This window comes from Saccostrea cucullata, unplaced genomic scaffold (genome assembly GCF_032062105.1).
Source record: "Saccostrea cucullata isolate Sc308-1 unplaced genomic scaffold, CSIRO_AGI_Scuc_v1 ctg290, whole genome shotgun sequence".
In the NCBI taxonomy this organism is placed as follows: Eukaryota; Metazoa; Mollusca; class Bivalvia; order Ostreida; family Ostreidae; genus Saccostrea; species Saccostrea cuccullata.
The window spans coordinates 107,567-120,081 of NW_026927363.1; the positions used below are offsets into that span (position 1 = coordinate 107,567).

Genomic DNA, 12,515 nt, shown 5'->3' on the forward strand with positions numbered 1-12,515 from the left:
ATTTCTTGTTTTCATCTGTTTGAAGTTAGGAGTCGATAAAAAATGTTGTAGGTAAAAAAAAAGAATATAGAAAACTGATTGCTTGAACAAGACAACAGATTGCTTTTTTTAAGCAAAAAAAGAAATATACGATCATTGAATGTGTGAAATGTAAATATGTAAATAAATGTTACATGTATTAGCGCATATTATTTCATGGCACTCGTTAGTTTATGGAGTTTAAAATTTGGTTAGTTATTGTCAAGTTAAGAACTGGAGAGTATAGTAGGACCGGGATGTTTATTATTTCTATACATTCCATATGATTTATATTATTTGTATCCAAAAACACAGTCCTGTAGCAATAATTTTACCTCACCTAGCTGTGCTGAAAGATCAACCCGTTGTCAATTGTTCACCCATTTGTCTGTCTAGCTGTCTGTCTGTAAACCTTTAATATTTTCTACCTCTCAAGAACCACTAAGTCAATTTCAACCAAAATTGCATAAAGCATCCTAGGATGAAGAAAATTCTAAGTCTTATTCCAATGGGAGGGGTCATTAAAAAGTCTTGTTTTTATGCTGCAGACTTAGTCAAATAATTCTCTCATTTCTTACTGGTCCTTGATCCACTAAGATGTTATGCTCGGCTGCGAGTTTGTATGACATTTATACCTACTGCAGAATAACTTGAGATTTCTCAACCAAACCTCTTCAAACTGTCAAAATATTTGATGAATTTTCCAGGAATCTCATGTAAATTGTTATTACCCCGTAAGTGGGAGGGTATGGAGGGGGAATTTTATTTATACTGAAAAAAGTTTGCATAATTGGCTTGAAATCAGCTTTGTATTTTCCAGAAAAACCTTGCATTGAGTATGCAGTGTTTAGTTCTAGTCTCTTATGATTTAGACTTAATAAATTTTGAAGTTTGATTTATGAAGGATCTGTTTAAAGTCCCCAAAAAGAGCCCTAAACAGAGATTTCTATAGAACTTGAACTGTCCTGATTAGCTCATTGAGTTAACAATAAAATAAGGTGATTAGAACTTTGCAGCTTGAGCAGGTCCTTGAGTTTTAGTGTAGTTTGATTACGCTGTCAAGAGGTTTTTATTAAGAAGCTGTTTAAGACCCAGACTCCAACACATCCGAGTTCAGCACCTCTACAGCTGAAACCCCAGAGTTACTACTTTAAATCATGTATTTATTACGCCATCGCATGGAAGCGGGTGATGTTACGACTGTTTTTTGTGTAAATCTTGTAGCTGGACAGTATCTGTTCCAGATGTGTGTGAAGTACGGAATCTTAAAAACCACGACGTCACTCGGGGAAGTGCCACTTCATCCCTGTGTACCTGTGGAGCTTCTCTCTTAAGTTAACTCGCTGTACAGAAATTCTACAAATCTAGGTGTGTCTATTGTAGAATTTAAATGTTTGAAGTCCATTTTTTGTTTTCAGGAGAAAGTTTTGGAAGCTCAGGCCCGGATCTCACCCAGCTCTGCATCATCTAAGAAAGGTCAGTTTAGTCGTGGGTAAAACCGCTCCAAAAATCTCATCTCTAAACCTCTTATTCAGAGAATTGATATTAAAGCCTGTCTTTAATCTACATATTCGTTCTTCATTCCAGCCCCAGAAAAAGAATCTGGTGAACAGAGAATGTCCTTGCTGTCACGATTTCCACAGGAGCAACTGACCGCTGCCCAGGAGTACTTCAAGGTCTCCTAGTGTCCACAAACCCAGGTGAAGGTCATATAGCATCAACTAAGTCAAGGTCAAATGAACAACAAGGCCAGATTATAATCTTTTGACATATGGAATATTTCTGCAGTGGGTTGAATCCATCATGGATTTTTTTCCTTTTCTGGGACCATTTCCATTACCTGCTTGATAATTTGTGTTCATTTCACTAAATTACGGTACTTGATTTGTGTCAGTGTGAGTTTTCTTTGAGTCCGTCCTATTTTGACGCTAATACATAATTGATTACATATTTTTTTATTGTTTATTCATATTCAATTTTTTTCATCAATTTCTGTTTGTATTTATTTTTAATTATGAGTTTGGTATTTTTTACCACATGGTGGGTTTTTAACTTTTTATTTAGGAAGTACAATTATTTACATGTATATTTAAGGATATTTTTGATGTTGAATACTTCAAAATGTGTGTTGTACACTGTGTACTCCTGTTTGTACACTAACAAAAATGATTATCATTGAACTCTTTTTTCTGTTTATCAATTTGTAAAATCAAACCAGCATTTTGTCCCCCGGCATCCTAATGTCACAGGGACTGACTACACAGACCAGGGCTGACTGGTTATTATGTTGAATGTAGAACAAAATGGGTATATTTATGTAGATCTGAACACTGATATTAAATGTGAAACCAAATGTGATAATGTACATAGAAGAACTGAATGAGATTTATGTATGAATGTTCCAAAAATCTTCAGAGATGTTAAAAGAAACATTAGTTTGTGAGCCCATCTCTTATGTATGAGTGTTTTTGTTCACCATTTGCTTTGACATGTGTGTTTGTAAAAAATGTGAACAAGTATTATTATTCTTTTTTATTTAACTTTTGTTTGGGATTTTTTAATTGTTCATGAATACACAAAAAAGTATTAAATACTTTTTCTCATTTTTCACTTGAAATTTATTTTTATTGCTTTGAAAATCAGTGTATGTTAACTTCTTAAATTTGAAGCTTTTGAAAATATGGAACTTGTTAAATTCAAATTACATCTCAGTTGTTCCCCATAGAGGAGGTCTACTGACAGGACAAGTTAAATTTTCTATAAAAACAAATTTTTATATGTTGAAACTGTTTTAACAGTGGCAAAATTCGTAATTGTTTCCAATCCTAGCCTGACAGTTACACCCATGCAAACAATCTATAAAGTAAACAGTATAATTTGATTAAAACAGTTTACCAGGTAATATAATAGTATATTTATAGGTAAAAGTATATTCATATTATATTATATATGCTTATGAAGTGCAAGTTAACACTAACATTAAATCTTCTTGTTTTGGGCTATTTTGATGAAATGTACATTTAACTGAAAACGAAAGTGAATGTGAAAGTTTAATGTTAATTGTACATAGATATTTAACTTATATAGTATTAGTGTCTTTATTAAGAAGTTTGAATGCTAGCTTGCACCTTATAAACATATGTGAAATAATTTGAATATCAATTTATTAATGAATGTAAAAAAAAAATGCTAATATAACGGTGCATTTTAAATTGAAAATTTATATATCGATATATATTATCTTTTCATTTGGAAATTGTTAAGTCGGTCAGGCTGGTTTGTATACTTACACTTCATAAGTATAGTGCTACCAGTGTTTAAGAACATTTGGAAGTTTTGTCCACTGTTCAAACGGTTTATATATACAAAAGGTCACCAGGGCATGCTCACCCCTCCATTGGCATTGCACCTGATCTCAATATGTAATATTTTTGGTCCGTGTTTGTCCTGCCAGATTTCTATTATTTACATTGACTTTTAACTTGAATGCAGTTTGTTATCTCCATATTTTTATTTTCATTTTTGGCGGGAACATTTATAACGCTAGTAAAATTAACATTTTCGAATATAATATAGATTTAACACTAATCTTCGAGTTTACACATACTGACAAGATGCACGAATCCGTTATAATTAACGGAGAGATGTTTTACCGAGAGAAAAGCTGATCTGTCTGTGGACCATGGTGGAAGGAATATTACCGTAACCTGAGAAGCTTGCTGTTTTACTAGAAGGAATGATAAATCTCGGTTCATTAAATATCTCGATTAATGTCGTAATGCAGTTTCAATAAAATCATTTAGATTCCTGAGTAAGTCAGGCTGGTGGTAAAGGGATTAGACTGGGATGGCAATAGCTAGGACTGGCAGGGTTTGGTATAAATCACTTAATACCAATAGGCTGCACGGAGTCGTCCCAAGATTTTACTCTGATCCACGTGGTTCATTGAATTTTCAATAATTTCAAAAAGACAATACATTATCATTTAGGAGAGATATTGTATGCGAGGTTTGCTTTCAATTACTGGTGCGAAATTGTCCAAGCACGAAAGAAAATCCCAAATCATTGAGTATTGGATAATTTAAAACTTGGTGATACGAAAGCGTTTGTCGGGACGGGATAAAAGAAGTCCTCCGGTCGCTTAGTCAGGTACACGGACGGAGTATGGAATATTTGTATGACTGATATTACACGAAATAAGTTCATTTCATGTGTTAATGACGACTAATTACTCCAGCCCCTGTAAATCTCGACTCCAGCTACAAACCGCCTTGTCTGATCCAGATTAATTGTTGCTTTATCATGTTTATGATAACGCTGTGAGATACCGAAGGAAGACTAAATGCACAAACCCTTAATCCGCATTATCGCTAAAATTATGGAATTCATTCAATTTATGTCGTGTTTAATCACGCATTTCATTTGGAGTTTCTTTTTACAAAATACAAGTCGATATATACTGCAGTAGTTGGCATCCTAAGAATCCCCGAAGAATTAAACTTCACTATGTTTTAGTTACATTGGATTCCTAATACATGTAATTTCTTAGATAGAAAAGATTTCAAAACCGTCATGTACTGAATGCTTCTGGTAACAAAGAGCTTCCAAATGTACATGTATGAAGTTCAAATTTTGAATTATTTTACTGTTTAATTTTATCACAGAAGTAGAAAGCGCAAAACTCTATTTTATATTAAAAATTAACCTGCAGTTTAAAGCACATGCATAATTGCTAAAAATTGTGCTTTTCGATATCATTGACAGCTGCTGTTTCAACAAAAAATGAACTCGTAAATTTACTTACCTTGCCATTGGTCATTTGCAAAATTACTTTGTAAAAAAAAAAAAAGTCTGATTGTACACACAAGTACTCTGTAGTCGAAATCAAAAAAAAACTTGAGTTTCCGATCGACAATATCTATGTTGTTTTTGGAGACCAGGTCTTCTAACAATCAATTGGAATTCCCATGGGTACCAATTGCGCCCCGTTATTAGCCGACCTATTTTTGTGCTCATGTGAAACAGAGTTTGTGCAAAATCTTACGTGTGAAATGAAGAAAGCACTTTCTGTTCAACTCGACATTTAGATATATCGATGACGTATTGTCAATTAACAATTGTAATTTCCATTCTTACGGCGAAACGACATATCCTGGTGAGCTTGAGATATAACATACCACAAGGTCTGACACGTCTGTTTCATATTTGGATATTTTACTTGAAAAAGACGTTAATGGTAATCTAACAACCAAGCTCTATGATAAACGTGATGACAACTTTTCTATCGCCAACTTCCCTTACTTGTGCAGCAATATACCTTCATAACCTGCAGACGGAGTTTATGTATCTTAGTTGATTCGATACGCAAGAACATGCTCTATATACGAACAATTTCTACAACGAGGTATATTATTGACAAACAAGTTGATGAAAAAAAAAATATCAGCAGTTTCTTTTAAGTCATCATTTCGTAAGTTCTATATGGTCGATACAATGGCCTTGTTAGCAAATATAACTTATTATTGAGTCAAATGCTGGCTGATGTCTCGTACTAATTGTTAGTCCATTATTTATACACTGAATTGATGACGGATTTTTCCGTTATTTCCCGATCATGACAAGAAACACGGCGGGTATGACTGGTCGGAAGGGGACGCTCATTCCTCCATGGCACCTGATCCCACCTCTGATGTTTTGGAGGTCTGTGTTTGCTCTGCTCCTATTTTGTATTGTTTTATAGAGTTTTAATCTTGAATACTGTTCGTTATCTTTATAAGGATGTCGCGATCGACTCTCAGTCAGGAAGGATAACTCTTAAAATTATTTATTAATTGAAACAGTCTTGAAATAGAAAAAAAAAGCCGGCAGGAATTTTCATTTTATGCATGTTAATATGAATCAAGGTTTTGTGCATCTAAGAAGATTTCATTTCTAAGCGCATTACGCACAGTTTCCATTAGTTAATGTACTTAAATCAAGATGTGAAACCATATTATTACCGCATCATTAAGTTCTTGACCTACGGTTGTAAAGTTGCATAGATACTATTTTAAAATCCTTTCATTTTACAAATTTTAATTCATTCTCAAAATATATTGAGTATTTTAAGTATAAATTGTCATTTTTAAGAAAGTGTGGCAGGTCCTGTTTTCCTATGCTGAACTTTTGCTACACTATTTTGATTACGTAATCAGGCTTTATTGTAAATGAAGCCTTGACGTTGCGCACGACCCGGAAATGAAGGTCGAGAAAGGTGAAATAAATCAGTTTTAATTAATAATATGTCTCCTGAGCCCGACTCTGAAGCAATGATCAGATCAAAGATACCTGTTCTATGACAACGACTCATTAAAGCATCCCGATTCACCGAGAGCATCAGTTCCACCCAATGCACTCCGAATAAACTTCCGGTCCCACGGAAAATGGCGGCCTGAGAATTGAACACCCGCAGAGGTCTTTGTTTTCATTCTTCGGCATGTGAGATAGGTGAGCGAAGAACCGGAAACGACACAAGACTCTCACAAATTACATTTTCGTGTAGACGCAAGGACTGGTAAATTAGCTTCCGGTGAAGTGCAGGGTGGGAAGTCGAACCTCTCATGGATATTGAAACGACTGAACGCTTGAGAGTACAATAGGACGAGTGTCACGCAACGTCCCAGACTTGATTTTCGCTTCCACTCCGATCACTTATAGATTTTCTTTATTGTCATTTCTCCATGAAAACAATGATGATGCAAATTCTTCGGTGAATTACTCAAAGTACAATAGATTATAGCTAAAATATTATCGGGAATTTGAATATTTTTTTAAATTGCTGAGAAGAGTTGACAGTGGGAGAGAGAAGAAGGATATGTTGTAAATCTAATGCAGTACAGTGTATAACCAAATCTATTGCAGCTTTGAAGACGGAAATCAACTTGAAGTTCATTTAATTTCTAATTTTTTTTTTTTTTGATTCTGAATATGCTTTATTATTTTTTTCCTGAAAACTTGGACAGACAGATGTGTCAGATGATTCCTGTTCAATTAGTTAATTGTTCAAATAATTTGTAATTAAAGGTCTTTCTTAATTTTAAATGATTTGACATTATCTATCTTTAATTCCAAAGTAAACCTAAAGGTTACAAGTTTATTTAACCAAAATCGTAAAAACGTTTGAAAGTGATCTATTTATACGTGGTCCTCGGGCTTTGCTCGCCATACCGATCTTCAAAGTCGTATCTTAGTTGTAAAACTCGAGTTTTAAGACTTTGGAATAAGTTTCTAATCTGTCGGTAAATAGCTGTCGCCTGCCAAAAGGGTGTACATTGACGGACGCTTAGATTAATGCGCGACTCAGGAGACAAGGCCGGAGCAATAGTAGAAATTCAAGTGAACAAATGAACTAGCCTGGAGGATAGTAAATAAAAGGCTGCCTTCTGTCCTCACAACACCGGGGGCGTGCGGGGAGATGCTGTACCCAGGCTAGAGACACAGGAATGAATGGCGGATTTGTGTTCCTCCGGACATGATTTGACGAAACTTCACAAAACTAAGCACTACTTTTTACTTGTTTTTTCTTGGCTTGCTGACCTTCATTTTAATTTCCTTTGGGGGCATTATATGGAAACAATTTGCATGCTTTATTAATCAAGACTTGAATAAAACGATAACTTTTTTATTTATTAACAAAAGAACGAATTTGTCCTCAAATTCGTACAGGACACAAACATTGAATGGTGCTTATTCCCTTTTGTGATAAAAAAAAAACCCCAACTCTTTACTTCATAAACATATTCTAGTATTGCAATTCAAAACAGCGTATACATCCATATAGATTATTCATATTTTAATGCTTTTAGCATATATGAGTTTCATTGATTTGTTATATGGGCCAAAACATAACAGTTGTAATTATCTAGATAAGGTTGCCATGAGAAAGAGAGGGAAAGAAAGAGAAGCGACTCCCTCCCCACCCACCTTAAATATTGCAAGTTAACTCGACAAAAGTCTATATTCTGATATCTAGGGATTTGTGGACTTAGTACGTTTGTATAAGGCATTCTGGTATCATGAAATGATAGAGAAACGTATAATTTTGTTGTATGTGACACTCAGATAAGAATATAAACGATACGTATTATAAAATTATTTTTTTATGAATATCGAGAGGCTTAAGATGAGTTTTAAGTCTTCTTTACGACAGATTTTTGAGCTTGGTAAAACTTGAGCTTCTTAAAGATGCCATTATTAACCCTAAGTTATCCCAAATCACTGTTATACCGGCGAACTTTAAGCACCATTTTCTGCTGCTGATCTCTTTATTCCGATTGGATGACACCCGCAGACGACTACTCAATCCAGATTGATGACGAGGCTCTGACGTTTGCTACGTGCTTCTGGCCGCCATTAAATCCCCAGGTGCTGACTTATCGTTAAGAAGGAAAGCTAAGAGCTTTTTTCGGGGTATAAAAGATAGCTGCACTTACAATATTTTTTCTAGATTAGGCATTATGGTATTTTAATTACCTTAATGCCACAATATCTCAGAATTTTTAAATGTTACGAAAAATATTGAATATGTTTTATGGAATTTGCAGATGGTTTGGAACTATAAAAGGGAAGAGTTTATCTATTTTTTTAAATGCAATGTACTAAATAATCAAGAACACGGAATGGTTTTCCCGTGTGGCCGTCGAGTAATGTCAAAGGTCCATTTTTGAACTGAAGTAAAGGTGAAATGAGATCACTAAGAAACGTAAATTAAAAATGTAGGGGTTTTTTTTCAAATAGAGCTGAAAAAATATCTTGGATTCATTTAGAAAATGCCCCAAAAGATCTTAGATTATGAAAAAGTAAGCTTCACATCAAGTAGCGGACTGAGTATATAAAGATAAATAAAGAAGTCAATATTATTTTGTTGTGTAGTCGCATTATATTAATTGGTTATGGCAAAGGAACAAATGTTTAGTTTTACTGGAAGCGATGGGTATCGAATGATGCAAGTTACGTAATCTGGGTGGTTCTCACCACATGCCTCGGTTTACATTGATGATTGTTTTCCACAGAAACAAAACAAAAAGAATCCATATTATCTATTACATTTGCAGTGAATTCGATTTTTATTAGCTGCAATAATGTAGCCCTCTCCGATTTTTTTTATCTGATATTTTCTGGAGAGGGCTACAATTCCATCGCATCTCCGTAATGGTGCAAATATATTTTTTTGATACGGGTGATTGGAGGCAAAATAAATTATTTTTACATTAAACTTACTTCTTATAAGACGGAATTTTTATTCACTGTCAACAACATAGCCTGTTAAACTCGAAAACCATGTTAAATAAATCTGTGTCTTTCCCAGCTGCAATATTCAGCAGCCATGACAGTTCACGCGTGACGTAGTGAGACTTTCGCTTGAAATTTGGAACAACCAAATAAAGCAAATGTCGATGTTTATAAACGATTGTGCTATAATATATTACAAAAACATCGATAAATAAAACCATTTCAAGTGTTATTTTTGCGCAAACAGCGATACGTAAGCTTAAAATAAGGGAATTCCTAGTAGATCCGCTCCTATAGAACCTAAATTCTCATTGGCTGTCCCAAAATACAATCCATCAAGGTCAGTAAACATGGCGGATAAATTCAAGTTAAGCTGTTGACACACACGAAAAATAACCGATATATGGGTCGTTGTGAATATTTTTGGATCGATTTATGTTTTGCATAATTACATATTTGGATTCCAGGTAAGAGATAATAATAAAATAGCCGTTTACTGATAATTTGAGCCGAAATCCGTGCGGGAGTGATCCACTGCCGCATCTGCGCCATTATAGAGATCCTAAGGAGTTGTAGCCCTCTCCCAAAAAAAAATTTAAAAAAAAAAAATCGGAGAGGGCTACATTATTGCAGCTAGATTTTTATATATCCGAGATTTAGTTTCATCATTCACAGACAGTTTGTGATGGAGATTTCGCTCCAGATCTAAAACCCCGACGAGTATTTGTTCCGGATCGAACAAATAATGGGCATAAATAGAAGCAACGGTCACAATGTGTCCGCCATTTTCAGACTTCCGGTTGCCGGAACTGCTTCAGCGCCCGGGATCGAGCGGTATTGAATCCAGCGTGACAGTGCTATCGAACAGAGGACGAGTCTTTGAGGAATTTTTTCATGTTTCCCCTCTTGCTTTCCTTCTGGCGATGTCTATCGGGTGCTAAAATATCGACATCTGATACCGGGACGAGTACCGGAACAATATTGGTTCTGGGTTTTATCTCTCCAATGGATGGGGTCCAATAAATAGGTCAGAGTGGGATTCTCTGCAAACAAAATCCTTCTGTGATTCAATAAATTCACAAATAAATATTTTTTCGCGTTTTGTAAGTCATTGTCTCCAGACACGGATCAATACCACAAACAAACCGTTTCTATTCGGAATCATGAGCCCGTATTTACTCGGTTCGAGTGTTAAGGTCCTCATTTCCGATGACACTCGAAAAGACAAATATGCATACAATGTTTGAAATTCTATTTTGCTACTTATATTTGCAAATATAGGTGTATCAAAATAAACAAGTTTTATTCTATACAACGAATTCCTTTTAAAATATTTTTAAACAGCTGCAATATATGCCAATTTTTTAAATTGTATATACGCATATTTTTTGTACTTTTATATAATAATTATTCTTTAAATCATGCCAAGGAAACAAGTTTCTTTAGACGATTGTTTATGTTTTTCTCCATAAAACCTGATATAAATAGATTTATGGCGGGTAAGCGTTCCTAAATCCAGTAACCTGTCCATTGTCGTGTTAGCGTGGTTTTCTGGACGACGGATGTCTAATCTGAATTGACCACTTCATGTAAAGCCGGGGTCTGTCCTTGTTAACATCACTGTGACCTTAGTACGGGGAGGGTGACTAGACACCGAAATATCCCCCATCAGGAAATGGTCAGTTATAACCGGGGGAAAAACGCAAAAAAGAAGGACACGAACTAAGCTACAAAAATTAGATGACTTAATTTGGAGGTGGTGAGTAGAATAAGAGAGGGTGTGGGGTCGCAGGTTAAAAAAAGTAGCTGCAACAAATGCTGCAAATTTCCAGTAAGAAAAGCTTCAGTCAACATTCTTTGATTGCGTTGCCTTAACTGATGTTGAATTCAAAAAAGTCTTTTTAAAAATTCTTCATTGCATCATCAAGCTGCTTACAACTGCAAATCTTTAATAGCGTTCTCGTTTATTAAAATTTGATGATAGTTAAAGGTTTATGTGAACTACTGCTGGTATCTTAAATATAACATGATGCTCAGATTCTAAATTTTTATACATATATAGTATTGTACTTAACACACTAGTTGTCAAGATTAATTAAACAGTCTCACAACAGATCGGAGCAATGCTGATCGGAGAGCCCCAGGAGCGCACTCTATGTACCCCAGACCGAGGCTGTCTGTCGTGTCGCAGGGGCGGGGAACCAGTCCTCTGATTTATCGTCTGCCTCTGTACACGGAAATAAAAATCTCTCGTGACAAAAATCTCCAAAAAATGAGTTTGTCATCATCCTTCACGATTCTCATTCTTGAAATTGTAGATAAACTTTGTATAGACAACTGCACGCGGCCTTACAGGAGTAAATTTATGGGCGCTTTCACTTTGTGTTGGTTTCAAGGTGACATAACTGACAGATTGTCATACGAGCTGACATCTTTCTTCATCATCACGAAAACTGTGGTTAAAATATAAATTGGCCAGTCCTCTCTGTTATGTGTATTTTCAAGGATTTTGATAAAAAACATTTCATTTAATAGTAAATATTTCTTTCAATACTCTTTTTATCGAATGAGCACTTTAAAAAATTGGTCTTGGCTATATTTTTTACCATTTCTCTGAAATTGGTAACAGAAACCTTTTCGAAAAAGTTGCGAAAGTTGCATTTTTGATTGAACCTTTCAAAAATTACCACGACAGGTCTCTCTGCCTGTCAAAATTATGTTTTTAGCCATCCCATCTTTCCCATCCCTTACAAAGGTGAAATTCTAAGCCTAGTCCTGTATGTTGAAAACAAAATCATGAGAATTTTACGATTATCTTGTTGTAAATTTGTGCGACACGTTAAGTCGTCTGACAATCCCTGAACAAGTCAGCATCCAAGATACATACGTTAATAGGAAGTCGGTTGATACACTCTTCAATGTGGGAGGTGATAAAAAACATAATCGTTACCAGTTATCGTTCACCGGTAATGCAAATCGTATCCTACGCATGTGCACCGACCTATGCCAAAAGAGATGGTTCCCTCTTACGACTTGATTTTTGTAATGTTAATTGTGTAATAAAATATAAATAACTAGTTAACAACACAGATTACTATCTTTGCTCGTGACCTATGATTTTGGGAGATGTGATTTATAAAAAAAAAATTACGTTTGATAAGGCTGTGCTTTTCAAATGCTTTGAGTACAATTTACACCTTTCCAATGACAAACAACTAATAAATATG

The 12,515-nt window shown here is 35.0% G+C and overlaps 1 protein-coding gene across 2 annotated transcripts in view; it reads left to right on the forward strand.

Annotated features, from left to right (window-relative positions):
- Positions 1-2,628, forward strand: part of LOC134274223 (S phase cyclin A-associated protein in the endoplasmic reticulum-like) — a 32,796-nt gene extending 30,168 nt beyond the window's left edge. For both annotated transcript variants that reach the window (XM_062756480.1, XM_062756479.1), the window contains 2 exons: positions 1,437-1,494; positions 1,606-2,628. In XM_062756480.1, the coding sequence (XP_062612464.1) occupies positions 1,437-1,494; positions 1,606-1,703 (156 nt within the window). In that variant the 3' untranslated portion in view covers positions 1,704-2,628. The remainder of the gene's footprint in view (positions 1-1,436; positions 1,495-1,605) is intronic.
- The last annotated feature ends 9,887 nt before the right edge of the window (positions 2,629-12,515 follow it).